Source organism: Annulohypoxylon truncatum (genome assembly GCF_022578515.1).
Source record: "Annulohypoxylon truncatum strain CBS 140777 unplaced genomic scaffold F4807scaffold_3, whole genome shotgun sequence".
Classification (NCBI taxonomy): Eukaryota; Fungi; Ascomycota; class Sordariomycetes; order Xylariales; family Hypoxylaceae; genus Annulohypoxylon; species Annulohypoxylon truncatum.
This window is the reverse complement of record NW_025953789.1, coordinates 734,913-760,834: the sequence shown is the minus strand read 5'-3', so window position 1 is coordinate 760,834 and position 25,922 is coordinate 734,913. Positions and strand designations below refer to the sequence as shown.

The 25,922-nt window shown below is 48.5% G+C and overlaps 8 protein-coding genes across 8 annotated transcripts; 6 read left to right on the top strand and 2 right to left on the bottom strand.

Annotated features, from left to right (window-relative positions):
• Positions 1-1,647: 1,647 nt before the first annotated feature.
• Positions 1,648-2,827, top strand: F4807DRAFT_409242 (uncharacterized protein). The gene is made up of 2 exons (XM_047996518.1): positions 1,648-2,088; positions 2,258-2,827. Exons 1-2 carry the CDS (start codon positions 1,947-1,949, stop codon positions 2,548-2,550), a joined length of 435 nt encoding a protein of 144 aa, XP_047858336.1. The 5' UTR covers positions 1,648-1,946; the 3' UTR covers positions 2,551-2,827.
• A 257-nt stretch (positions 2,828-3,084) lies between these two features.
• F4807DRAFT_449811 (family 10 xylanase) lies at positions 3,085-4,270 on the bottom strand (the record flags this gene model as incomplete). Its single annotated transcript, XM_048000064.1, has 4 exons — positions 3,085-3,177; positions 3,250-3,526; positions 3,597-3,760; positions 3,821-4,270. 4 exons carry the CDS (start codon positions 4,268-4,270, stop codon positions 3,085-3,087), a joined length of 984 nt encoding a protein of 327 aa, XP_047858335.1.
• A 1,946-nt stretch (positions 4,271-6,216) lies between these two features.
• F4807DRAFT_200941 (autophagy-related protein 22) lies at positions 6,217-8,911 on the top strand. The gene is made up of 3 exons (XM_047993808.1): positions 6,217-6,729; positions 6,816-6,821; positions 6,982-8,911. The coding sequence occupies exons 1-3, from the start codon at positions 6,438-6,440 to the stop codon at positions 8,643-8,645; spliced, it is 1,962 nt and encodes a 653-aa protein (XP_047858334.1). The 5' UTR covers positions 6,217-6,437; the 3' UTR covers positions 8,646-8,911.
• A 1,230-nt stretch (positions 8,912-10,141) lies between these two features.
• On the top strand, positions 10,142-11,552 carry F4807DRAFT_456362 (uncharacterized protein; the record flags this gene model as incomplete). The annotated part of the gene is made up of 4 exons (XM_048000866.1): positions 10,142-10,421; positions 10,480-10,767; positions 10,819-10,949; positions 11,001-11,552. 4 exons carry the CDS (start codon positions 10,142-10,144, stop codon positions 11,550-11,552), a joined length of 1,251 nt encoding a protein of 416 aa, XP_047858333.1.
• A 962-nt stretch (positions 11,553-12,514) lies between these two features.
• F4807DRAFT_469620 (F-actin capping protein, beta subunit) lies at positions 12,515-14,902 on the top strand (the record flags this gene model as incomplete). The annotated part of the gene is made up of 3 exons (XM_048002728.1): positions 12,515-12,708; positions 12,906-13,300; positions 13,770-14,902. 3 exons carry the CDS (start codon positions 12,515-12,517, stop codon positions 14,159-14,161), a joined length of 981 nt encoding a protein of 326 aa, XP_047858332.1. The 3' UTR covers positions 14,162-14,902.
• Positions 14,903-20,031: 5,129 nt separating this feature from the next.
• Positions 20,032-22,011, top strand: F4807DRAFT_469610 (uncharacterized protein; the record flags this gene model as incomplete). Its single annotated transcript, XM_048002727.1, has 3 exons — positions 20,032-20,236; positions 20,319-20,619; positions 20,689-22,011. 3 exons carry the CDS (start codon positions 20,032-20,034, stop codon positions 21,311-21,313), a joined length of 1,131 nt encoding a protein of 376 aa, XP_047858331.1. The 3' UTR covers positions 21,314-22,011.
• A 495-nt stretch (positions 22,012-22,506) lies between these two features.
• Positions 22,507-23,861, top strand: F4807DRAFT_409200 (uncharacterized protein). Its single transcript, XM_047996517.1, has 2 exons — positions 22,507-22,946; positions 23,075-23,861. The coding sequence occupies exons 1-2, from the start codon at positions 22,893-22,895 to the stop codon at positions 23,669-23,671; spliced, it is 651 nt and encodes a 216-aa protein (XP_047858330.1). The 5' UTR covers positions 22,507-22,892; the 3' UTR covers positions 23,672-23,861.
• On the bottom strand, positions 23,833-25,458 carry F4807DRAFT_409198 (uncharacterized protein). Its single transcript, XM_047996516.1, has 3 exons — positions 25,094-25,458; positions 24,884-25,034; positions 23,833-24,713 (listed from the first exon to the last, which is right to left on the bottom strand). The coding sequence occupies exons 2-3, from the start codon at positions 24,974-24,976 to the stop codon at positions 24,285-24,287; spliced, it is 522 nt and encodes a 173-aa protein (XP_047858329.1). The 5' UTR covers positions 24,977-25,034; positions 25,094-25,458; the 3' UTR covers positions 23,833-24,284.
• Positions 25,459-25,922: the final 464 nt, after the last annotated feature.

Genomic DNA, 25,922 nt, shown 5'->3' with positions numbered 1-25,922 from the left:
AAGATACTCGTAGCTTGTAGCCTAGATCTGAAACTTGACGTGTGGCATTTTTACAATAATCAAGACATCGCCACTTCTCTCTTGATAGAGATAGATTTGAATTCTAACCCTTGCTGGCTTCATTCGTCGAGTCTAAACGGAATTCCCAAGAACCGAGAACTATTGTTCATATACTCATGGGAATCCCAGCTAATCGCACAAAGGACACCGAGGGCACGGGGTCAACTCGACATCAATACCATTCAGCGAACACAAAGAATTATCGGAAAACCCCGAGATTGGGTCGCTGAATAATGTGTCACAGACCATCGTGTTCGTCCGTAGAGGCGCGTATATACGGAAGTCGGTATACTAGAAATGGTCGAAGTTTGATTAGCCAAGCAAGGAGCAGCGGTATAGTAAGCCAGCTTTCAAATTGCAACTGCTGGATCTAGAACCCTTTCAATCTCTTCAATTGACTCAAATATGCAAACACTGTTTGTTGAGCGAGAGGGAAGGTCTGGAGAAATCGCTATCTCGTTGCAAGCCGTCATCCATCGGCTCACTCGTGGTTAGCCCATATGCAGTCTTTCTCCATGACGCCCAGTGATGAGTCTGATTGATATTCCGTCTGATACTTATAAAAGGCATATACTTCCGTAGAGAGAACTCTTCATAATGCGAAGATAGCGCGTACGACAGCGGTCTGGATAGCGAAAGGCAATCGCATCGAATTCGACGCAATGGGCGACTCTCCTGTTCACAAGCCAAGCCCTTGCAGCGAAATGTCCTTCTTGTCGTCCAACACCTCTCATCCTAGAAAGCCCATCCTCAGCATTCTGGTAAGGCGCAATTAGAAATGATCCGGTTTCACTCTTTTCGTTTCTTCCTTTGCCATGTAATAAACACGTAAGTAGCAAAGGGAGCGAAGAATGATTCTTACGTTCGAAGAGGTGTTTTAACTCTTTAAGACATTAAAGCCCCACACAAGCTTAAGTTAGAAGCTTGGACCTCCTTTTAAGAAGCTACAATCATCCCATCCTATCATGAATGAGCTGGGGATGAAGCACTAATTCTCTTGGCATCGTTAATAACCCCTGAAGGAGCCAACGGCCGACCATTCACAACTCAACATCTTATCGCTAGATGAGAAGCTCGAATTACGTCAGGTAACTGATAAAGATTCTGCTTTTCGTAGCTGGAACACCAGGTACGGCTGAATCGCTAATGGGTGAGGGGAGTTGAGCGCAAATGGGAACAATTGGTCGGGTTACCGTACCTTTCTCCATTATCATTGCTTTTCTAGAAGCCCGCGCGAAGCTTTTAAGGGGATATCATTGGTCGCGACAGAAGCCTCGAGATTCCGATAAAATGTTCAGGGCTGATACGATAGGTACCTATCTGGCATCTACGTCCGAAAGCTACTACCTAGGCTGTGGACCTAGACGGGTACTGGCATTGATAGGGCGTGGCAGGAGCATGGGCAAGGGCTTAATGTATAAAGTATAAACGAAAAGGTCGGACGGAAGACAGAAGGAGCTGAGGGAGGGTGATTCGGAGAAGTTGCGGCTATCAAAGAGTGTATTCCGTATTCTGTACTTCCCCGACGTCCTTCCTAATTCCTTCAATATTTCCCCAACTTCAACAATAAAAATACATAATACAGGTATGTAATTCCTCAACAACATCCAATCCATTGGAACTGTTAAGACTGCCATTATACCTCCCTATATATCCCTCATCCACCTGCCTAATACCTCATGTGTGATTTGATTTTGTGATGAGAAGGCGTGATGGGTTAGGTGTTCTCTCTCCCAATAAACAAAAAGCCCCGTCCGATTCCAAGATCTGACATTTTGCGGGGAGCTCACCTCCCTTACATCCCACTACATAAAAGCATAACAACATCCCATTCTTGAACCACGTAACTAAGTGAGAGACCCGCGCTTATCGCAGATTCATCCGCAATGACGACGCCAGAAGTATCCCACGGCCGAGGCGGGGCCGGCAACATCCACGAGGACAACACCAAGTACGTCGACGGCGAGATCGTGCGCGAGGGCACGGAAGGCAGCCACGGCGACGGCGCATTTAGCACCGGACGAGGAGGTACATATCCAGCCTCTCCTACTTACTTGCTTCGATATCATTCCCTATCACCCTCCCTAGTAATTCTCTAGTAATCGCACCTTCCTCCCACAGCCAGCGCTTAGTCGCAACAAGGCTTCGCTTGATTTCCCTATATATGTAGCTGACCAAACCCTCCCCACCCAAACAGGAGCAGCCAACATAGCCGACACCTCGGTCCCGCCGGCCCCCGTGCGCGCGGACCACGAGGTCGTGCCCGAGGAGGCCACGCGCCCGTCGACCGACGACGCCAGCTTCCACGTCGGCCGCGGCGGCGCCGCCAACGTGCACCTCTCGGCGCAGGACCAGGCCAAGCAAGAGGCTAAGCACGCGGCGCCCACCGCCAAAGTCACCGATAGCCCGATCGCGGCCGGGAAGGACAAGGCGAACCAGGGGCTGGCTGATAAGTTGAAGAATAAGATCTTCGGGGTTTTTAAGAAGTAGGTGGGAAGTTGAGATGGAAGATGGAGGGCGAGGAATGATAATGGGGGAGGAAGGGGCGGGGGGATGATGGCAAAGATGGCAAGGAAGGAAAAGAGGGAAAAGAGGTTGATGAGAATATGAGTACCTTTTTTCTTTGCGTTGTGACGGAGACAGCGAAAAGGAGGAGCGAAAAGTTGGGCTCCTGATTTTTAACTTAATATCCCAGCTGGTAGTTGCAATGCTGCTAGTTTTGATTTCAATTTACATCACGATGATATCCTCCGTCTATTTACGTCTATGAGCTTCCTACAGTCACTGCGCAACACTCAGGCTATCGTTTCAGACGTAAAGTTACGATGATCCTGGAGGAAAGGAGCCTATCTTTCCGTACGTTGGTTATATACGATCCGCAGAGTCAAGTTCGGTGGTGATATTTATATATCTGGCTGTGCAATATATACAGTTGGATCGTGAGGTAGTCCTGAGGAACCCCAAAGCTCTTCCTTTCCATTTTTACATTCACCATAATTAGTAAGTCGAATGAGCTCTTCTGATTTATTTCAGAGCGTTCACGACCGCCGTGTACGCGGGCTTGGGGTTGAAGCTACCATCGAACAATAATGGGTTGGTGCTAGCTCTCCAGGAGTCCTATCACGTCTTCGGTCAGTTCATTTCTTATTTTTGTTACGTAAACTCATCAAAAAGGAGAGGGCTTCTTACGGGATCCCGGACACCCCAGACAGTAATACCGACACATTTAGGCTCGTCGAGACAGGCCGTGGTGACTTGGGCGTAGTCGTTGGCGGGAGCGGTCTGGATGTCTACTTCGGTGAAGGCAACCTCGCTGACGCCGGTGGCGGCTAGGGCTTTGATGGAAGCGGCGGCTTGGGCGGCGAGGCCGCTCGTCAAGTGCGCTTGCGACCCGATGCCGTCGATGGGAACGCCGGCCTCGATCCACTTCTTGACGTGGGCGACCATGCCCGTGGTGAGTTTGGCACTGTAGAATATGAGGTTAGTACCTAATAGGAGAGCAATGGTAAGCAAATAGGAGCATGGGATGTACATACTAGTTCGGCTGGTCGAGGTTGTAGTCGTTAATGTACAGCTTGGCATCAGGGTCGGCCTTGCGGGCGGCTTCGAAGGCAATGCGGACGAAGTCCTCGCCTAGGACCTGGGAGAAGACAGACTGGCGCAAAGAGCCATCTTCGTTGAATATTTCGTTTACGACGTCCTTAAAAGAGAATTAGTCCTCGTTTCCTGAATTTCTGCTTACTCCTTCAATATAACGAACCCATGCGTAGATCTTGCCCTTGTACCGGGTCACTAGGGTAGTGACGTGGTTCTCGAGAACCGAGGTTAGCTTCGTCTTGTCCCTGATATTAGAGACCCATCCGGGAAGCTGGGAGTGCCAGCAGAGAGTGTGTCCACGGATCGTCTTGTTGTTCGTCGTAGCCCAGTCAACCAGGTAATCAGCTCCGGCGAAGTTGAAGTTTCCTTCGGAGGACTCGGTAGCATCCCACTTCATGCTGTTCTCGGGAGTCACCTGGCCGAAGTCCGCCTTAATGATATCGGCGGACTTCCCAGTTGACAGACGGTTCTGGTCGGCGCAAGTTCCATAGTATAGCTTTCCCTTGGCCTTGATCAGCTCGTCGATGCTGTCGGTGGCCTGTCGTTGGGCGAGCTCGGCGGGAGCGGCCAATGCCGTCAAGGGAGCGAGTAGGTACAGGAGAGCAGACTTCATGATTACCGATCTCGTTGATACGAGTGAAGATGAGACTCTAGGGTAAAGCTTTAGGAGGGAAGGCGGGAATGGCGTGACAGCTGGAACTCCTAGCTCTTATACTCAACCACCAAGGTACAACGGAGGGTAAGACCCGTCGTAGGCAAGGCCAGACCTTGGTTCCATTTCCACAGCTAATAAAGTGAAACTTGCAGACTTGGCAGCGGTAAAATAGAATAACATGATGATTAATTCCTAAGGTGGAAATATAGCCTCTTTTAAGCTCCCATCCTCCTCCCCTGTATCATTAGGTCGAGATTGAGGGGCATCCGGTCATAGCGGCCCGTCAATATTAACAAGGACATACGAGAAGTTTTCACTGTCCAAGGTGAGGACATGCTGTTGCCACGATGTAAGAGCCCAACCGGCTCCACGAAAAGAGACGTCGTGGGGTGCATGGGAACATAATAGCCTAAAAAGCCATGCTGGCACCGACCATATATGTGCCTGCTATATCGTATGGGGTCAATCGATGTAGGTATTTATAGAAGACGCTCGGCGTCAACACTCCGCAACAAGAGTTGAAATAGTGCTCAGCCATTTTTGTATGGACACCGCTCATAGCTCATTTTTTACCAAAGAATCTTATAAGTCTGAAAATTTATCGGCGATGGGACTATAGGTAAACATGAAGTCCAAGCTGACGTCGACAAGATATTTCCATTAGCCATACGCTGTTATTTATGAGGGTAGACATTCGTCTTAATAGTCTTGTAAATGATAAACTTGGGTAAAACAAGCAAATCGTATATACGTACATATCTCAAAGTTAAGACATCTTAGATTGGTACTTACATAGAGGCATGTGAAGAAATCCAGAAGTTGAACCTACACGTGGTATATAAAGCGATATATTAAAGAGAAATGAGTGATGCACCAAAGTGAAACATATTCTATTACACCACCAATACAGGCTATAAGTGCAAATGCAAATACATAGTCATTGGTGGCTTTGGAGTGACCGAAGTCCGTGAGCGTGACACTCGCTTATCTATGTCCTCGTTTATGTACTTACTATAGCTGGGGTTAATTGAAGCTGATTGTATATCCTCGTTTCCCGATATAGTGCGAGCAATAACGAGGATATTTAATCATACCTAGGTATGAGTAAGCAAAGGGCTATAACACATAGGTAATTGAGCAAATGAAGACATCGCCAAACTTCACGACGCTACCATGGGTTTTACGCATTGATGACCCCTGCCCTTTCAGCCTTGCTGTTTGATCGCCACGACGTCATGGGATGCTGCTCGTGAACCACCAGACCACAGAACGAGGGGCACTAGGTGGGAAGGGAGTTCCAGGGATAGCTCTAGCGCATCTAGGCATGTGGTTATGTATGTAATAGTAGGTAGGGTACCTCTAGGCCTCTAAGTTAGTAAGGTAGGCATAGAGATGGATCCATTGTTATTCTTTGTGTTAGATATGACCAACTTCCAATTTCTCCTCCTTTCGTCATTCCTCCATCTTTCTTTCAATCGGCTTCAATCTCATCAGCCTTGCCCCGAAGGTTGCCGTAGCAATTATCAAAATTACAAAGCGTCAGAGATAAGAAAAGGCCAGTTGCATTTTCGAGCCTCAGGAGGATGTGCCTGCATCGATCATGAGAGTGACCGAATCAGCTCGTTGAGTAGGTCCTGCGCATTTAATAGGTTGGCCAGAGGGGAGAAAAAAGAGATTCGCTAGGAGGTGATCCAGTAGTCGAGAGGCTCCATGCTGCAAGCAAGAGAGGTGGGTGGAAAAGAAGAACACTACGACCACGTTGGCCTGGCAAACGACAAAACCTAACAATACTAAATTAATTGATCCAAGTTCTTCCAAGTCATCGGGCTCAATTAGCTTCGAGTACGTATCAACGTACTATTCTGTTCTAAACTTACTCCTACGGATTTAGGGTTTTAAGGTTCGCGCCGATTGGAGCTCTAAGACATTGCTAACTTAAAAATATAGGGGTTTTCTAGGTTGTAAGTCAAGGGCAGTCAAGGGCAGTTAAGGCCTTAACGCAACTTAGAGCTGGGTTGACGGGCTCAAGGTGACACAGACACGGCCGCCATTTCGTCACCTGCCCCTAACCGCTAAACCACTAACTTTAATTCCCCGTCTTCCGCTTTCCGCGTTCCATCCAATAATGGTTCCTCGGAACGAGGAACAGCTACGCCGCCCAGCCCCAAACACTCGCTTACTCTCAGTCCAGTCCATCGTATCCAAGCATTCTTTCCGTTCATACTCCTCTTCATTCGAAGCTGACGATGAACGATCAACCTCTACCGAATCAGGCAGAATGACACCGGCACCTAGCATCGTCGATGATGGCCTACCTCCCAGCCGCTATCATGGCGAAGACACTCGTCCGACCAGCACCAAGGAGCTTGCTGGTTGGTACATGTATGCCTTTGCCGCCGAGACCTATGTAATATGCGGTAAGTTCATTTGCGCTTATGCTTTTTCTTGATATCTGCTATCCATCTGGAGTAACGTCGTTGACAACAATGCTGACAATTACTAGGAATATGTAAGTAGCTCTATCTTCACCGTTTACCTAGGATAGCTAGCGATCCAAGCTATCCGAGCTCGATCACATTCGAAGCGATATCGAATAGATATAATCTATCATGATTCAATACACACTCATGCAATCCGATATTATGCTTAAGCTTACCGATCACGAATAGCTTCGTTCGTTCCGATCCTACTAGAAAGTTTGGCAAGAGAAAATGGAGTCCTCTTATCCGATCATGAAACACCCTGCGGCGACAACGCAAATGGACAGTGTGTTGTCTCTATCCTCGGTATCGAAATCAACACTGCTAGCTTTGCCATGTACACATTCAGTATAAGTGTCCTACTACAAGCACTACTAGTAGTCAGCATTAGCTGTGCAGCCGACCACGGGAATTATCGAAAACGGTTGTTGTTGACATTCGCCTGGGTTGGAAGCTTCTCTGTCATGTGCTACATATTTGTCTCCAAGGAGATATACATCGTCGGCGCATTAATAGCTATCATATCAAACACATCGTTCGGAGCGTCCTTCGTTCTCCTAAACTCATTCCTCCCTCTGCTTGTCCGCCACCACCCTAGAGTACAAGAGTCAGCATCGGGAATACCGGACAACTTTGATCTACAATCTAACCCAGCAATCGAACATGAATCCTACTCAACATCTCTTGCCGAAGAACCCCTAAGCAATTCGACAAGTGCCTTGTTACCGCACAACGATGCCGACTCTGACATACATGATCTACGACGGGTACCGACTCACGAAGAGCTTACCTCTATTGAACTTCAACTCTCTACTCAGATATCCTCGAAGGGGATTGGGATCGGCTATGGTGCTGCCTTGTTCGCACAATGCGCTTCTATCTTAATCTTGGTGAGCATGGGCAGCTCTACCTGGTCACAACGAGTCGTCCTCTTCCTCATTGGAGCTTGGTGGGCCATATTTACGATACCGGCGGCTATGTGGCTTAGACCTAGACCCGGGCCTCCTCTCGCAGAGAGTCAATACCGAGGAACTCGTGCTTGGCTATCGTATATCGCGTACTCCTGGAAGAATCTCTTCCGGACTGTGAAGCTGGCGCGACGCTTGATAGATATTGTCTTGTTCTTAGCTAGCTGGTTTCTGATTTCCGACGCCATCGCGACGACGTCTTCAACCGCGATCTTATTTGCTAAAACGCAGTTAGGTATGAAACCTTGGGCTCTAGGGATGATCAACGTCATTTCTACTACCACGGGTGTCCTGGGCGCATTCGGTTGGTCATTCGTATCGAGATATTTCAAGTTGAAACCGCACCAAACCGTACTGAGCTGTATTGCTCTTTTTGAGATTATACCTCTTTATGGTCTTCTGGGTTACTTACCCTTCGTTCGGCGATGGGGAGTCCTTGGGCTTCAGCGCCCGTGGGAAATGTATCCATTGGCCGCCCTTTATGGCATCGTCCTCGGTGGACTTAGTTCATATTGTCGGTCATTATATGGAGAGCTGATTCCTCCCGGTTCCGAAGCTGCGTTCTATGCCCTATACGCTATTACCGATAAGGGTTCGAGCATATTTGGTCCTGTTATAGTTGGAGCTATTATCGACGCGTCCGGTGAGATCCGACCCGCGTTCTGGTTTCTCGCGGCGTTAGTCGGTATCCCCGCACCAATTATCTACTTTGTCAACGTCGAACGCGGAAAGTATGAAGGCGAGAAACTAGCCGAGGTCATCGAAGGATTCAAGAGTGCAGAAGAAAGCCAAAGAAGCACGTCTCACGATGACGGTGATAGTCAACCAATACTTGCCGCTTATGACACAGATGATGACGGGGTTAACGACCATGCGAGGTCATAATTGTGCCAACTTCATTCCCTAAGAGCGTATCTATCCATCTTGCATAGCGCCGGCGTTGACGACTATTGACCACAAAAAGAGAGTTGTATGATCGCGACTCTTAGATACCTAGCTTTCAAATCGAGACTTATTTTATTAAATATTACATATCTTACGCAAGTTGTTGGGGGTTTTCTCTATATGGCATGCAGCTCGCAAATATGACGACAAACTTACATGGCCTCATTACAGCCAATAGGGGAACGTACAATCAGAGATATTAATTCTAATGTATAAAAATAGCTCAACAAAATACGAGCCATATACTCAACATACCACGGAGTAATTGGTGATCACTCCCAAGAGACGGACGACGTTCAATTTGGATATAGCATCACGATTCTTGGATAGAGAATTTCTAGGTATCTGCATACCCAAGCTCTGAATGGTACGTCACAGGCTACAGGGAATAAAACGTTCACTTATGTAATATCCGGAAGCTTATGATCGACGTACATAAAAAAAGCAATTGGGCAGCTACATGCTTCGTACCGCGCCGGGTTTATCAGTTACCGGATATAGCAGGTGCCCAGCAGCTACGGCAGATTATGCCGAACTGAGTTTAGGGGCATGTGGAAGGGCATCTGCAGCCTAGGATCTGGCATTTTCAACATGGACATTTCCTCCACTTGTAATCCATTTTCTCCTCCCCATCTCCTCTACCTAGGAGACTACCTAGAAGCCCGGCGTATATATCGTGCTGATGTGGTTGCTGAGGCTGGCTAAATCGGAACGAATTAGATCGCGCTATCGTAATAATTCAATACTAATTCTTCTTTTTTTCCCCGGTTCTTCCACTCTTGGTTAAGCATACCAACCTTTGGAAATATTCCAGGCCAGAATTCCTAAGCCGGGTCTGCAACGTTTTCCGGGGCGTCTGCATCGCATTTTCCTTCTTCGTTAGGCTCTTTTGCGCCTCGAGAGCTTCAGCTCGCTTTTGGATCCGATTGGAATTGGTTCCGCCGTGATAATTTGAAAAGTCCTACGGTGCTGCTATACGGCCTACGTACATAACATTCACGTAGCTGTAACTTCGCACAGTTCCAAGGTTTTGTAGGATCTTGACTTAATAACAGACGCGCCAAGCTACCAGATAATTCCCCCCTTCCCCGCCACACCCGGTCCCGGCTTACGATTTTCCTGATCGCAACACCAACCGAAGCTCATCGAAGGTCGCGAGCTCCTCATCTAGCAACCAACGTACAGCATTGACCTCCATTGCTGCCTTCGCGCATTCCTTTCCACTTGACATCTGCTTGGCAGTTTCTATTTGTCTTTAGTGCCCATTAGCGTCGATTGCGCGCGCGTCACCAAACTTTTTTTTTCCTTCTTTTCTTCCCATCGCATCGAACGCGAACAACCTTCACAGCTTTGGAAAGTCTACGCCCCCCCATTGACCAACACAAGTTCGCGTATCTCCTCTCAATCAATCTACACCCTCCTCGAAACGCACAGCAATGGCAACAGCTCGCAAACGCCCGCGGCCGGATATGATGGAGGAGAGTCAGGCAGAATGTCCGTTCAGTGTTATTCATCCTGATCCCAACGAGAAGGAAAAGAAGACCAAGCGCAGACGACAAGAATCTGAAGACCACCCTCACCCTAAGATCCTGCTTCAACCTTCGCCCTTCTCACCCATGGGCAAGTTCAAGGACCCCAACAACACTATGGACCGGCATTATCAAGTTCAACCGTATCAGAAGTGGATGGACATGACACGATACAACAGCTTCGTCCGTAAGCGCGCTTCCAATCCCTTCTGTATTGATGCGTTGTGCTGACATGCTGAAAATAGTTAACGGTGTCAAGTATTGGAGCGAAGGCTTCATATTCGTTGCGAACAGCTCGACGATCGAACGCCAGAAGAACCCAGGTGAAGCCCTACAACCTAGGAAGAAGTCGGACGATGACTGGGTCGCGAGGATTCTCGAGATTCGAGCTAGTGACGAGCATCATGTATACGCACGCGTCTACTGGATGTACTGGCCGGACGAGTTGCCGCCGGGCACGCAAGACGGAAAGAAGTTTATACAAGGAAGGCAGTCGTACCACGGCGCAAACGAGCTGATCGCGTCTAATCATAGTATGTCTCGACCGCACATCGTATTTGTGGTTACACTCTAACAAGACACAGTGGATGTGATCAACGTAGTCAGTGTCACTGCTCCGGCAACTGTCAATCAGTGGGATGAGACCAACGAGGACGACGTCCAACCAGCACTTTACTGGCGGCAGGCTTTCGACGTCCGTAGCATGGAACTTTCGGTGAGTCTAAGAATCCTGACTTTACGGCGCAGGTTTGCTAATAAGATCTAGTCTGCCGAGCTGCGCTGCAAGTGTAACCGACCTGAGAACCCCGACAAGCGACTATTTGGTTGTTCGAACGACGATTGCAGAAAGTGGCTTCACGACGACTGTCTGATCCATGAAGCTCTCCTAAGAACCTACAAACGCCTGGGAACCGACAAACCTCACAAGCCTTCACAGATTAAGGAAGAGGATGGCGAGGATACGAAACGGCCGCTGAGTCCTAGTGAGACAGGCGCGGCGCAAACTGCTGAGCAATCGATCGATGTTAAGCCAGAAGAGCAGCAGCAGGTGATGGACATAGACGGAGAAAACATTAAGACCGAGGTGTCTGTCGCCAACTCCGAGACGAAGCGAAGAGGACGACCGCGTAAATCAGAACCGGTCGAGAAGGCTGCGGCTAAGCCATACGAAGGACTGTTTGAGGCTACCATCCACAGTCATAATGATGAGACTCCGTCAGTCCTCGAGATAACGGACCTTCGAGAGAATGTGACGGGCGGAGACAAGTCGTGGAAGGAGCCACTCGAATGCCTCATCTGCGGTCAAGAGATCGAGTAACAGTGCGGCGCCGATATACCCTAAGTAGTTGCGGACAACACAAGTTGTCTTGGTAGGAGTATATACATGTTCATGCTTTACCTGGAAGCTTCATCTTTTTCGCTTGGCGTTCCTGGAGGCAAACGAATGATACCCTGCATTTTTTTGCGGGGTGACTGCTTTTTACGTATTTTCTCTCTGGACGATGGTTTTAAGTGAAGGTGACGGGAGCAGATTGAAGCATTTTGTGAATTGGAATGAAGAAATAAAAAATTAAGGGTAGCAGAGGACTCCGGATTCGAGTAGGCATGGAATAGGGATTGAGCAACTAAGAGAACGGTATTGATTCGTTCTTAGTATTTGACTTAGTACTTAGTCAGGTCCATTTCATTCGGTTTGGTGCAATCGTCGTGGTTTAGACGGTTGACTTCCAAAACTGAATCTGTACGTAGTAGTTCGAAAAGCTATCTATCTATCTTATTACTAAGATAAGCGTATACTGTTATGTTTATGATACCGAGTAAATAGATCCCTATAAGTATCTATGTATTGACCTAGGTATAAGGCAAGGACGATTAGGATATGTAACCCGAGGTTGGACTAAAGCCTAGGTTAAGTTTGAGATTGAGTATCGAGCTAAGACTTAGATGAGAGATGTCATTAAACTTAGAACTCATATGGAAAGTCCTCCGAACGTTAGATATGCAACTTACGTCAACTAAATTGTTTCTATTTCATATCCTTAGTCCTAAGTTTCGATTTGTTCTACTTTCAACTTTGAGTCTACAAGCATTGCCATAAAGGTTGTTCTTACAATTGACTTAGACCTCATTTTTATATTACATAAGGCAAGAGGTGTCGTTGAAGCTCTTGCAGCTATTCAGCTAAGCTTAGAGACATACCCTGTCAGGTAGCGGGTCCACTTTAATACCAACCCCACCATCCACGCATCGATTGAAACCCGTTTTGGGTCGACTTTCTAGATGTTCCCCCTCCAACATCTATCCAAACTCTCTACCATCTCGTCAACCAACACACCAAGCTCTCTACTAGGTTGTATCAACTGTCTGTGGCACCATTATATCTCGGATCCCTCCGACGGAAGTATAACAGCTGCTCTACCCCCTCAACAGCCAGTCTCCAAGATGGCGTCCGTCGACCCCTTCGACTCGGCGCTGTACGTTAATCTCCCCCTTGTCTCCTTATCCGACTTCACATCCAGCTGGGTGCCTTACTCCTTTGACCTAAGATGCCTAGCTCAAGAAGACATCTAACTATACATACCTACCTACATCCATATCATCCATCTTGCTATAGTCACAACATAACAAACATATTATATAACGGCTAACCAAACCAACCCCTCCAAAACAGCGACCTCCTCCGCCGCCTGAACCCGAAGCACACGTCGGCGCACCTGAACTCGCTGATCAACATCGCCCCGGACCTGACGGAGGACCTGCTCTCGAGCGTGGACCAGCCGCTCTCGGTGCGGCGGTGCCGGCAGACGGGCCGGGATTATCTGCTGTGCGACTACAACCGCGACGGCGACAGCTACCGGTCGCCCTGGAGCAACGAGTTCGACCCGCCGCTCGAGGGGGGCGCCGCCGCCGCCGCCAGCCTGCCCAGCGAGAAGGTCAGGAAGATGGAGGTCCGGGCTAATGAGGCGTTTGACGTGTATAGGGATTTGTATTATGAGGGCGGCGTTAGTAGTGTGTATTTCTGGAACCTGGATGATGGGTTCGCCGGGGTTGTGCTTTTGAAGAAGGGTGAGTTATGTTTTCCTAAGTTTCCCCTTTCTTTTGTGGGCTGGCTTTTCTGTTATCCGTGTCGACATTATTGGAGTTATGTGGCAGCTCAGGAGTCCGCCGCTTACCGCTTACCGCTTCGTCGCTACTGTCGTTGTACCTGGAAGTTGGAAGTGGCGCTCGGATAGTTGCCGAGATGGGCGCGGGCGCCATGCCGTTCCTGGAAGTGAAGGATCCTCGCTACCTTACGTTACTCCAGAGTCCAAGACATTGGATCTGAGATACAGTAAAAAGGAAATGGGGGTTATGTGGCCAGATCCAAAATCGGAGGTTACAGATCTTGCATCTCGCATCTGAGACCTTTGATATAGTGCTTACGGATTACGGGGGAGGACAAAAGACGTGATGGCGTCGGTGGTTTATTTACTTCCTCGTTAAATGTTGAGTGGTGAATACGAGATTTCCGCGGCTGACTTAGTGTGCGCTTCAGAGGCCAAGCCGGGTAGCGCCAGCGAAGGTACATGGGACTCGATCCACGTATTCGAAGCTATCGACCGAGCTCGCTTCACTCAGTACAATCTCACATCTACCGTCATCCTGTCACTATCTACGAACTCGAACAGTCTCGGAGACATGGACCTCTCTGGCAATATGACGCGCCAGATCGAGATCGAGCTGCCGGCTGAGAGTGATGAGCAGCAGATTGCCAACATTGGGAAGCTCGTCGAAGATATGGAGCTCAAGATGCGGAACCTGCTGCAGGAGGTCTACTTCGGCAAGGCAAAGGACGTGGTTGGCGACCTGAGGAGCGTGGGAAGCTTGAGCGAGGGCGCGAAAGAAAAGGAAGCGCACAAGGAACTCATCGGAAGCATGACGCGATGATAGGTGGCATCGGCCCATCGAGTCGACCTTATGAGAATGTGACGAACAGGGGGGGGAGTGTTTGCCGTTCAACCGTGGCATATACCATGATGAGGGATGAGGAACATGGGGGACGACGAGTATCACAGTTGGATGGCGGAAAGTTGCACAGCAGCGACAAATCGGAATGATGGCGAGTCGCAGAGTCTCGGGAAATATGTCTGAGACCTTGGTAGCTTTTCGTGTACGGTCCAGGGGGGGTGAAGGAGGTACATAAAAAAAGAATCTTAGATTAGACGCGAGGCTTTTCTGGTCTGGGCATACACAATTTCCATCCCAAATCAGTAAACAGTTCTTTTTTTTTTCTCGAAGCAAGCAAGCAAGCAGGCAAGCAGACACGCAAGATCCAAGGGCCCCGCGCGAAGATCTCTGATCGTACGATCGTTTTTCCCGGCTCCAGAACGGATATGATTCAATAATAACTCCCTCGGTATAGATTTTTAACCTTCTCCTTCGTCATTCTTTTCGTCACATTTTCCTTTTTCTACGTAAGATCGGATCGAACCGCAGGCGGCCAATTATAGGGCCGCTTCTTATACATGGCGTTCTAGAATTTCGATGCCGGTGTTTTAAGGGATTTGTAGGTAACCTAGGTGAAAGTCAAAAGCCGTTGTATGATGAGCTGCCTTCCTGTTTCGAGCGGGAAACAGGAACTTCGAGAATCGCGGCGGGATCACCCGGATCCTAACCTAGCACCTACATAGGTTAATTACTTTACGTAGGTAGATAATAGGCGTTAGCTAGGGAAGCTAGGCTAGGCCACCCAGCCAGCCATCCCCGCTTCCTCAACCCCTTGCGTTGCCCGGATGCGCTTCCGGCTGCGGGAGGCGTGCAGCGGGTTTAGCTGGGTAGTATCGAGACAAACATGTATGTATGTACGTAGCGTCTTTGCAGGAATCGCAGAAGGGGAAAAGAAGGGAAGATGCGCGGATCTGTCTGAGATAGGGGCGCGCGGGTGTATGTACGGCGGCTTCTGATTATCTATGTAAAACCTACCTACATATCTACCTACGTCGACGCAAACCCCGAATGCGATGTGAATGTGAGTGTGGGTGTGAGTGTGTGCGTGCGGTCGATCGGTCTTGGGAGGAAACGGGTTTCCTGTCCCGCGTCTCATCGTCTGAAGGACGACGCCGTGGACACGGTATCCCTTTTCGCAAACCAATATTTCACACAGATATACTACTACTACCCAAATAACATGCCTTGGTGATATTGGGGAAATGACTTGCATACTTCCAAGACAAGCCCCATCTAGCCTGCCCGTTGACTGTCGCGGATAAGGTAGGCCTGGTAGATATGTAGGCAAAGCCGGGTTCGTTTGACGTGGCCTTATGGAGAACTCATTACATAGCTACAGCAGACTAGCAGGCTAGTTAGGTGGTATTGGAAATAGCACTATTATCGAAGAAACAAAATATAGGGGGGTGGGAGAAATACCTAGGGGAATAGTCGAAGGGTGGGCTCGAGTTTCATTCTAGAAGTCGTCGAAGAAAAATAAGAAAAATTTGAGAAGGAATAGGATGGCATGCAATGGAACATTACCACGTTTCTGCATCGTTTACATGTGCGCATTTCGCAATACCCCTGAAAAGAAGTAGCGGGAGGGAAAGAAGGGAAAATAGGCGGAAACAGAAGAAGAAAAATAGAAAGGATCAGAGCGACTTCTCCAACAATTTCTGCACTTTCTCTGCATATTCTTGGAACGACGATCTTCTCTTTCTAGAAGAAGTCCGGATCGTGGAAGGGGTCCAGAGATTTTTCTTTTCTGTGGAGCAGAATATGGAGCGGATGCGTAAACGGATGTGGTCATGTCGCATGGTTAGCTAGAATAGCAGGATAAAGCATGTAAAAGGGAGCCGGCTCTTAAGAGACATGTTCTTAGACAGGGCTAGTCGCAATGGGGAATTGCGTGGCGATCAAAAGGGTCCAAAAAGAAGGTGAACATGCATATTTAAGGAGTATATTACCAGTAATATAGATGTACGACGACCCTCATGTCGAGAAATTTAGGAAAATCTAGACTCAGATAGATGCAGGAAGGAGAAGGCGATGGCTACAGAGCCGCTAGTCGCGATCAAGAACCCGTCCGGGCGTTCTTAGACATCCGGAGGAGTATCTCGCCCCGTCCCGCCTAAAGAGACATTTTGCGACGTGTGAACGTGTTAGACATTAGGATGGGCGGCTGTTTCAAACCAAGATATGTCATGCGTCTAACGTAACCCGTCAAAAGTTTGGAGAATCTTGGGAGAGAGGGGGGGAAACACGAATCTCCGTAGGGGTTTGCGTAATGTTGAAGATTCTTGATAGACATGAAATCTTTACCGAAATCACCCTATTTCTAAACCTCCGCCGGGGATTGTCTATCCGGTGCAGGTTGGAAAGGACAGGCAGGACAGGCAGGACAGGCAGGACAGGAAAGGACAAGTTGACATTGCGTCGCGTATCGGAAATTGTATTGTACCTGTCTTGCATCCTTCTCCTGCGTGTCGGTAGGTCGGTAGGTCTTTTCGAAATAGCCTGTGGTCTGAAAAAACGGTCTGTTCGGAACTTGCCAAGAACGCCGTAAGAGCAAACAAAACACGATGTTGGTTGACAGCGCCTTAGATGATGTGCACTGCATGGAATGTTTCTAGAAGGAAGCTCTCTACCCAAATTCCGGCCAAGGGTTCCTCGAGCGAAGGGTGTGCCGGGACCTTCCAACGAACTTCCAATAGGGGCTCACCTGTCAAAGCTTGCAGGTTGGAACCTGGAAGCACAGATGTAAGAGGCTGTGGGCTGGCTGGTCCACCAGAATCCCTTGTACGTATGTGCATATCTAATATGTGCATACATAGCGCTGCACGGATGAGATCGAAGTTGGACCAACGACGTTGGAGGCTTTTGATAGCGTATGCGGGACCCCTGCCTCTGAAAGATTGTACACTGTAGCTAGGGCTCGATATTGCCAAGTGCCCCTGCGGATGGCGCCTGAGTCCCTCTCTGCCATGGGCGAGGTCTCGCTGCAGAGGAGAATTTTGAATTGACGGCGGTGATGGCACTGAATCAACGAGACAAATAAGATGACATCCATCTAGGGCGTACCTAATTATTGATGCTTACACCTTACACAACAGGACGGTTTCGGTGCTCTGCTAGAAACTAGAACAAACCTGGAATATTCGAGTCAGTAGTGCTTATGAGTTGCCCACCAGCCTATATCAGGCTGCGAGGGTGGTGTCATTATGTGGCACCCGCGCCGTGGTTGGTATTACACTCAACCTATACACCCAGACAACACGTAACGCGAGCCGGGCGACTTTATGAGTATGTGTAGAGGGTGGGTTAATAAGATGTGGGATGAAAGCGGAATGAATGTGGATGGCTGTGGGCGTTAGAAATAACAAGAATATGTATCGTGGGTTTGCGTGGGTCCTAAATGGGTACTTTATCTAAAATGTTGCGGATTTGAGCGGTCTTGAAGAACCAGGGACTCGAAGCGAATATCTGATACAGCCGATCCCGAGAGTCCGGGGTCGTTTGAAGTTGAGATGGAAATGCTTGGGACCGGAGGTTGGAGGTTGGTCAGCTGTACAGTTTGAAACATCGGACGAAAGTCATAAGCCTTTCTGGGGAAAGTCCTCAGCGAGAGAGCCTCTCTATCGGGATGATAATCCATAAGACTTCGAGGTTCCAAGATGTCCCTGTCGTAAAGCCCTGGATATTGATACGAGACTAAGACCAACAAGGTCTAAGGTTAGAGGAGAATGGGAATTAGGGTCTCGGAAATAGGTGCTATATGTGGTATGCATACCCAAAACCAAACAGTCGAGACACCCATAGCTCATGAGCAAGCCGCAGCGTTGATGCATATCAGGATTGTCGCCCATTCAATGGAACCCAATTATCGGCCGTGTCGTCATTAAGTCGGTACTATGTACCAGCTGACCAGGTAGGTCGTTGGAGTGTCGTTCTTATTGATTCCTAATTATTGGATATTGAGATTGATGATGATGATGTTGACATCGATATTATCAATGCTCACCCGGTCAGCATTACTGGCACACAGAATATGTGTTTCAGATTAGAAGTTGAAAGTGATCTGGTGTTTTGCCTTTAGTTGCTTTAGCAGTTGAGAGAGTTTTAAATTTCTTACATCAAAATACGCCATACATCATAACCAGGCACATCTGGTCTAACCAGAATAGGTCCATAGGAAAGTTTACCAAAGTAAGGGCCTCAGAGCTCTATGTACATGTGTCTCTAATTCCTTCCTAGGATATTCTATGTACCTACATGCATACCTACAATTCAAAGTTCATCAGCCATGGATGTCACAACCGCCATCATCAATTGGAGAAAGAGAAGGAAGGAATGAATCAATGAATCAATGAATGAGCATTAGGTGTTTAATTCTTCGCGGCTTCGATCTTCCATCCTCAGTTTTTTTCTCTCCTCATCAATTTTCTCATCTACATCTCTTCCCCTTTAACCCCTTTAGAACACAAATAATCCAAGACTACGGTCTCATCGATTAATAATAATCATATCAACATCGACGTCTTTTGACACCCTTTGAGTTACATCGCATAGTTGCTATAATTGTACACACCTACATACGTGCGTACGAGGCGGTGGCGTCTACCCTGCGACGCCATGTAGTTATGTATGTATGTCTATATGTATCGTTAAGTTGATACACACCTATTAGACTTATCTATCTCCAGATATAGGTACTTCCAGGGCAGCTCAAGTTTGGCTTACTTGACTTACATACGCATCTTAGATATGGATCCGAAGGTCTTGCGTCTTCGTACAATACCAGAATACCTATCATGAAGAAAACTGTCCGGCCTTGCACTGCCCAACTGCCCAGTCTTGTCGGTGCTCAGTGCCCATCTACCAAGCCTTTTTCCCAGCCCGAGCCCCAGCAGATCCATCTCGCGCGAACAAGGGGGTCGCAGTCAAGGTGCTCTTTTAGCGGTTACCGCAATCACTTGGTGCATTAATGAACCACAAGGAGCAACCCGCTGGGTCTCCACTACTTCTCCTGATGTCCCCATCGACCATACCCATAACTGCCATACCATATCCATACCATATCCATACATGGGCTGGCGGCGGTGGCGGCCTCCCCCATGCGTACCGATCTACAGCAGGCTACATACATTTTCTCTTGCTTTTTTCCCACTATTCCACTAGACCTAAACATCCTTCGATGATTCTCTGCAGATATTCATGTCCCATACATCCGTACGTATTCCGTACATAATAAACCAAGCCTCCCCTGCGTCACATTGCACATACGGCACATTATTATTTTTTATTGTTTTTTTCTCTTCACCTCTAGTTGGGGTTGCACTAGAAATCAAAGTATCGAACAGTAAAATAATAAATCTGATTCCTTCCGCTGTCCCCTCTTGAGACCTCTTAGCTTGTCGTCCCGTCTATATAGGGCTGGCTTCCTCGCTTGGACCGGATCCGCTCTGTCTCCCCCCCTAAACCCACGAAATGAACCAATACTACTAGCTTCGGGCAGCTGACACAATCTTCGACGGAGTTGGACGGACGCCCCTTGCTCCACCTTAGACAATACAGGCATTCCCTTGGGTCTTTAGTACATAACCATCGTGTCGGTGCTCTCCCAGTGCAGCTTGTTCGAATTCAGCTCTTTAAGTCTCCCGAGACGGGATCAAAACCAACCAACAATAGCCTTGTCTAATATTTGCTTGCGACCGCGACCCCTCGGACGTCGAGCCCCGCGCTTGTGCTGCGCTTCGATCCTTTCACCCTCGTCTTCTTCCCTCTAATCACACACACCTCGTCGGGCTGCAACAGCGCACATACACACAATGGCTTCAGAAAAGCCGACAGTCCTCATCATTGGCGGTTTAGGTTATATCGGACGCTTCTTAGCTCGATATATACACGAGAACGACCTCGCATCTGAGGTTCGCTTAGTCGACAAAGTACTGCCGCAACTTGCCTGGCTGGCACCTGAGTTCGAAAAAGCATGCTCCTCAGAGAAATTTATTCAAGCGGATGCGAGCAAAGAGCGTACGTCTCAACACCTTTTTTTCGGCTCGCTCCTCCCTCCCGAGTCATGCTAAGCCATGCTAACATTAAATTTCATGTCCAGAGGCTCTAGCGCGAATATTTGACCGAACAGACGGAAAAGAGTGGGATTATGTCTTCAACTGCGGCGGCGAGACGAGATATTCCCAGGAGGACGAGGTGTACAAAGTACGATCCTTAGGGTTGTCATTAGCGGTTGGCAGAGAGGCGGCGAAACGGAAAGTCAAATGCTTCGTGGAGCTGAGCACGGGCATGGTATATAAGCCGAATTCGTCGCCAAGTAAAGAAAGCGATAAGCTTAAACCATGGAGCAAGATTGCTGTCTTCAAGCTTCAGGCAGAAGAGGAGCTCGCCAAGATTGAAGGGTAAGTTGCCGCTCTTAGTCACAAATTGATCAACTTTAGTCTGACCTTAGGTCCTCTTTTCCCGCATAGCTTGAACCTCGTTATCGTGCGCCTGCCGCACGTATACGGACCGTATGCATCTCAATGGGTAGCGACGGCATTGTGCATGGCGCGCGTCTACCAGGCGCTTGGCGAGGAAATGAAATGGTTATGGACTAAAGACTTGCGTACGAACACAGCCCACATCGACGATGTTACACGAGCTCTGTGGGCCGTTGCCGCCTGGTACGACGCAGGCAAGGCCAATTGGGACGAGAAAAGCATGGGCCAGGTGCCTATTTTCAACGTCGTCGACAAGGGCACGACGAATCAGGGTGTGGTCGCCGGTATCATCGGAGAGGTATTCGGAATCGAGACGGGATTCCAAGGCCAACTTCTGAGCAACCTAGCCCGTCTCAACATGGATAGCGTCGTCGACGATGTCAACGACGACGTTCTCGGACCCTGGGCAGACCTTCTCTCCGACGCCGGAATAACAAGACCGGGACCATTGACTCCCTTTATGGAGAAGGAGTTGCTAAAGGATACGGATCTGAGCATGGACGGTAGCCGACTCGAGGAGGTGGTCGGATTTGAGTATCAAAAGCCGGCTATTACTAAGGAATTAGTCGAGGAGGTGATCGAAAGTTATAAACGAATGAATTGGTGGCCATAATGTGGCGGCCACAGTTGACGATTTAACATACTCCAAGACTCTCGCCTCCCTTTCAGAGGCGAGCATTGTATCAGCAAGACAGCCAAACGGCTATGGCGATCTCAAATCTTTCCGAGCCTGGGAGGAAAGTAACTGGTTGCCAGTGATGACTCCATGATAACGGGTCGATGATGGATTTGGATTGCAGGTGACGGTTGGCTATCGTCTCAAAAATTTCCGGTGTACAGGAGCAGAAGACGGTGACAACTGTATGAGTAGGATATCCCCCTTTTTTTTCCCATTCGTCGAACACAAGCATGTATAAATTCCTAGGGGTAATAGGTTCGCCCACTGAGTCCTGGGACCTAATCATTATAATAAGAGAGCACGTTTAAGAACTCAATCCTGAACATGCTGTTCATTCTTTATAGCCGAAGCAATCGGGTAACGTTTTCCAAGGCCGCGCAATTTTGTGTATTAACTACTCCCGTTGGTTACAAGTGTGCATAGACTCCGTTACATCACATGAAAACTAAAGGGCTGGCTTGTAAAGGGGCTTTGGGGTAGTAGATCTATGTCCACGTAGGCTCCAGGGACAATGCTAAACTCTTGAATCTTCGGTCCGCTTTCTCTATTCAGTATCGTGTTTCTTGTAGTGTACCACAAAACTTATATAGCATAAATGTCAAAAGGGTTCATGGTTATGAGCAAGTCTCGGCGTAAGCAATAATTCCAACTTAATTCGGTACAGCATACTATCTAGCACTTAAAGATAGATGGCACTAAAGAGGTGGATGAGAGATAAATGAAGTTGCGTACGTGTTACACGTACTTGGTCCTACTTGTAGAATGGATGGATCGGCTTAAATATGGACGAACTGAGTCGATGTGATAGCAACTTTGAGCCCTGAAATGAAAAGATGAGATAAAACCAACTTTAATTCATGAAGGTACGCGTACAATTCGTAGGTGATACAACGGCAGAAACAACAAGAACGGGTGGCTGAGACGCCGTCGATAGCGTCGATAGTGTCTTCCTTCACCTTGTAGAAATAGTATGAGCTATGCCCTCATACGGACTAGCGTACCCCGCATCAGGTAGAGTACCAATGCGGGCATCCATCCCACCCTTCGATGTTTCTCAATACCTGATTAGGAAATGGAAAGACGACCCCTCTCCACATGTGGATGCTGACTGCTCTTACGTTTTGGTCCCGAATAGGAATTTGTTCACTGAAGGGCTGAGGGAAAGAGCGTTCAAATGCTGCCTCGGGATCATTCCCACGACTTAAACTTTGGCGGTTTCGACGGAAAAGCAGCTGATTACCAAGAATAGCAAGCCTAAGGCTTTAAATTAAGACAATTGACTCCCCATAAACTTCCTTCGTTTCAAACTTGCTGACAGGTTTTCCTCGTTTCCTCTCCTGTTTCTTGTAACCCGGTTTTCCCGCTCTCGTTGCACTCTGCTGTTTACGAAATACGACCTCATCGTGCGTTGCTTTGCTTTGCCAAGTTACCGATATCAGCCTCCCCTGGATCTTTTACTTTACCGTACCGCCTCGTTAGCTCATCACCTCCGCACGGCGAGACATCAGACGCCATGGCAGCCCCGGCGAAAAAGACGATCGGAGACCTGAACGGGAAGTGGATGCTAGTAAGTCAGACATCGTCTCAACTGTATTCTTCGCCCGTCTTCCCCGGCCGCAGCATGACATAACCACTTGCATGACCGCCAATACCAATACCTCGTTAGATTTCTATACACTAACGCCTTCCCCACAGAACAAAAACCTCTCAGACAGCGTCGAGCCCGCCCTCGCGCTCCAAGGCGTCGGGTGGCTGATCCGCAAGACCATCAACACGACGACCGTAACGCTGCACGTGAAACAATACCAAGGCCCTCCCACGCCCCCCGCCGTCGCCGCCGACGACAGCAGCGCCGTGACGCGGATCGACATCGACCAGATCGCCGCGGCGGGCGTCAAAGGCACGACGGAGAACCGGTGCCTGGACTTTGTGTTCCGCGAGCACAGCGACTGGCTCTTCGGGCGCGTGCAGGGGCGGTCGCGCTGGATCAGCGCCGCGGAATTGAAAGCGTTGGTGAGCCAGGGCGGCGAGGCCATCGAGAAGAAGTGGGCGCAGGACGACTTCGTGGCGCGCGATTGGCTCGAGGACGACGCTGAGAAGGGGGGGCCTGACGGCGAGACGCATGTCCTGAATCATGTGGAGAGTTTGGATAACGGGTGGACGGCGCTGCAGGTCTGGGGTTTCCAGGATGTGGGGGGTGAGAGGAGGTACGCGAGGAATATTGTGGTTGCGAAGGGGGATACGTATGTTGCGTTTAGGATGATTTATGATTGGGTTTCGGATCTCGAGTAAGCGAGTGAGCGAGCGAGTAAGCGGGTTTGCGAGGTCTGCTCAGCGTACGGCTCGGTTTGAGGGAGCTTGTGTTCGATTCTGTGAAGGTAGGTAAGGTATTATGAGATAGATGATGTAAGAATGAATGGGTTGGTATTTTAAGGCCGGGTAGATGGAATAGAGGGGATATGAATTACGGCTGATTTCTTATGTCTGATACATAAAATTTAAGTACAATATATATGGTTTGCGGTTTTCATTCTCATGTGTGTATGAGATGCGCCTTCATTTTGTTGAATAAGCTTCATACATGTGCGTGTATATGTAGCTCACCTAGCCCTACCCAACGTAGTAGTTTGAGGTGTTGAATACCTCGAATTGGGCCTTGCTAAATATCAACAATCGCGTAGCAAATCAACCTCTTCCCATAGCGCCAATTCTCACCATATGGTCTGTTTTTAATTACCCTCTCATTGAACCCTCGTAGATCGATCCGTGCTTAGTAATCTTAACGTGTCATACTCCCTCTTCTTAAACATCTCCTCCACCGGAGCTCACTCCTTACCTTGCCTTACATTACGTATCTAGGTAGGTAGTTGCGCAAGCATTTAAACGTAGATACGTAAAACCCCCTTCACGCGGGCCTCCTCTTAACAAACTCCTCCAAATCGCTGCGCGTAGCGACGCCGAGGACGAAGCGGCGGTCTTCGTCCGTGACGACGGCGAACTCCTGCTTCTGGGCGAAGGGTCCGAGGCCGCCGCCCTCGAAGAACTCCTCGAGCTCCTCGAGCGGCGTCGCCATGGTGATGACGCGGTACTTCTTGCCCTTGCGCTCGAAGCGCGTCATGGCTTTTGATAGCGGGTCGTCGGGACGCACGCGCCCCGTGTCGAGTTGTGCTTGCAGCGCCGGGATCGCGATGTAGCCTAGCAGCGCGCGCGTCGCGCCGTCGATTATGGTCAGGTGCGTGTAGTCCCGCTCGTAGGCGGAGAGGAGCGCGAGGGAGATCGGGTCTGAGGGGTTGAGGGAGAGGGCCGAGGGGGGTTCTAGGTCTTGGACGGTTGCCTGTGGATTGGGTTGTTAGTTTTGCTGAGCTTTTCGGAGCCTCGGATGCTGTATAAATGCTAAGTTGGAGATGCAGATGGGTAGAGGTAGAGGTATGTAGTTGCTATAGTGTACGTGTCTGGCTGACTCTAGGGTTGACTTGACTGGTTGGTGAGAGGGGAGAGCCTTACTCCTCTATATCGTGAAGACCACTTAGAGACGAAGGGCTTGCTTCCGAGGGGCGTTGGGCCGAGATGCGCGGCCGACTTGGCTGTTTGAGCCATGTTCGTACGTTGAAGTGTTGTAAGTATTAGATTGTGGTGATAACTTCTACTTGATATTCTTCCAACAGTAGAGCTTTAGAAGTTATCTCCTTGCCACTTAGTCTGCTTGGAACATACGATGGGTTCGTCTAATTCACAATGAGTTCTCTCGTATTTAGATAGCTTCGTCACAATATGGATCGTCTTGCGAGGTTTATTACGAGCGCAGTTGAGATCGGAATTCGATAGTAGTGAAATCTTAGTCTTAGTTTGACTTAGTTTTGGTGGAGTCTAAAATGACGGAAGATCTTCCAGAATTGCAAGTCTAAGTGGGGCAGAAACTTAGGTAATACCTTCCCGCAAGCGTTTATAGCCGCTCTTTATAGCTTCGATTGAAGCTATATATGTACTTCTTTCACATGATAAGAGTTAGTATATATAGAAAGAGATATTACATGCATATGTCGAAGACCAGCTTGAGATATTCAGAAGAGATATTATTCTAAAACTGTTCATTGATTTAAGTTTGGAAACATCTATAAGTTGTTCTTATAATCCTATCGGGGAACGGTTTTCATCATACATCTAACCCCTAGTTAAGTACCGATATCTTCCGTTTATCCAGTTTAAAGCCCCATTAAATCAAACTCTCATGCTTATCATTGGCTAAAGCTCCAAAGCCGTTGACCCATTCAGCCCTGTCGGCCCCTCCGACGTCACTACCACTAGATGTCTCAAAAGCTCAAGTGCTTACTTACATACTCCGCCAAGAGCTAGGAAATATCGAAAAAGTAACCAGGTCAGGTTAGAATTCGCAAGCATACTAGGACTCAGTTCCTTTTTTAAGTAAAGTTAGTAACTTAACCGGAATTCGGATTCTCAAACGGGATTATAAGCGCCTATTCCATTACTGTATATAAGAAAGAAAGTCCTGACATAATACCTGACTACGCCAAATGTAACCCAA

Coding starts and splice junctions, on each gene's coding strand:
- F4807DRAFT_409242 (XM_047996518.1), top strand. CDS start 1,947: ATGACGACGCCAGAAGTATCCCACGGCCGAGGCGGGGCCGGCAACATC. Junction 2,089..2,257: donor ATTTAGCACCGGACGAGGAG/GTACATATCCAG, acceptor CCACCCAAACAG/GAGCAGCCAACATAGCCGAC.
- F4807DRAFT_409198 (XM_047996516.1), bottom strand. CDS start 24,976: ATGGCTCAAACAGCCAAGTCGGCCGCGCATCTCGGCCCAACGCCCCTC. Junction 24,714..24,883: donor GGTCTTCACGATATAGAGGA/GTAAGGCTCTCC, acceptor CCCAATCCACAG/GCAACCGTCCAAGACCTAGA.
- F4807DRAFT_200941 (XM_047993808.1), top strand. CDS start 6,438: ATGGTTCCTCGGAACGAGGAACAGCTACGCCGCCCAGCCCCAAACACT.
- F4807DRAFT_409200 (XM_047996517.1), top strand. CDS start 22,893: ATGGCAGCCCCGGCGAAAAAGACGATCGGAGACCTGAACGGGAAGTGG. Junction 22,947..23,074: donor TGAACGGGAAGTGGATGCTA/GTAAGTCAGACA, acceptor CCTTCCCCACAG/AACAAAAACCTCTCAGACAG.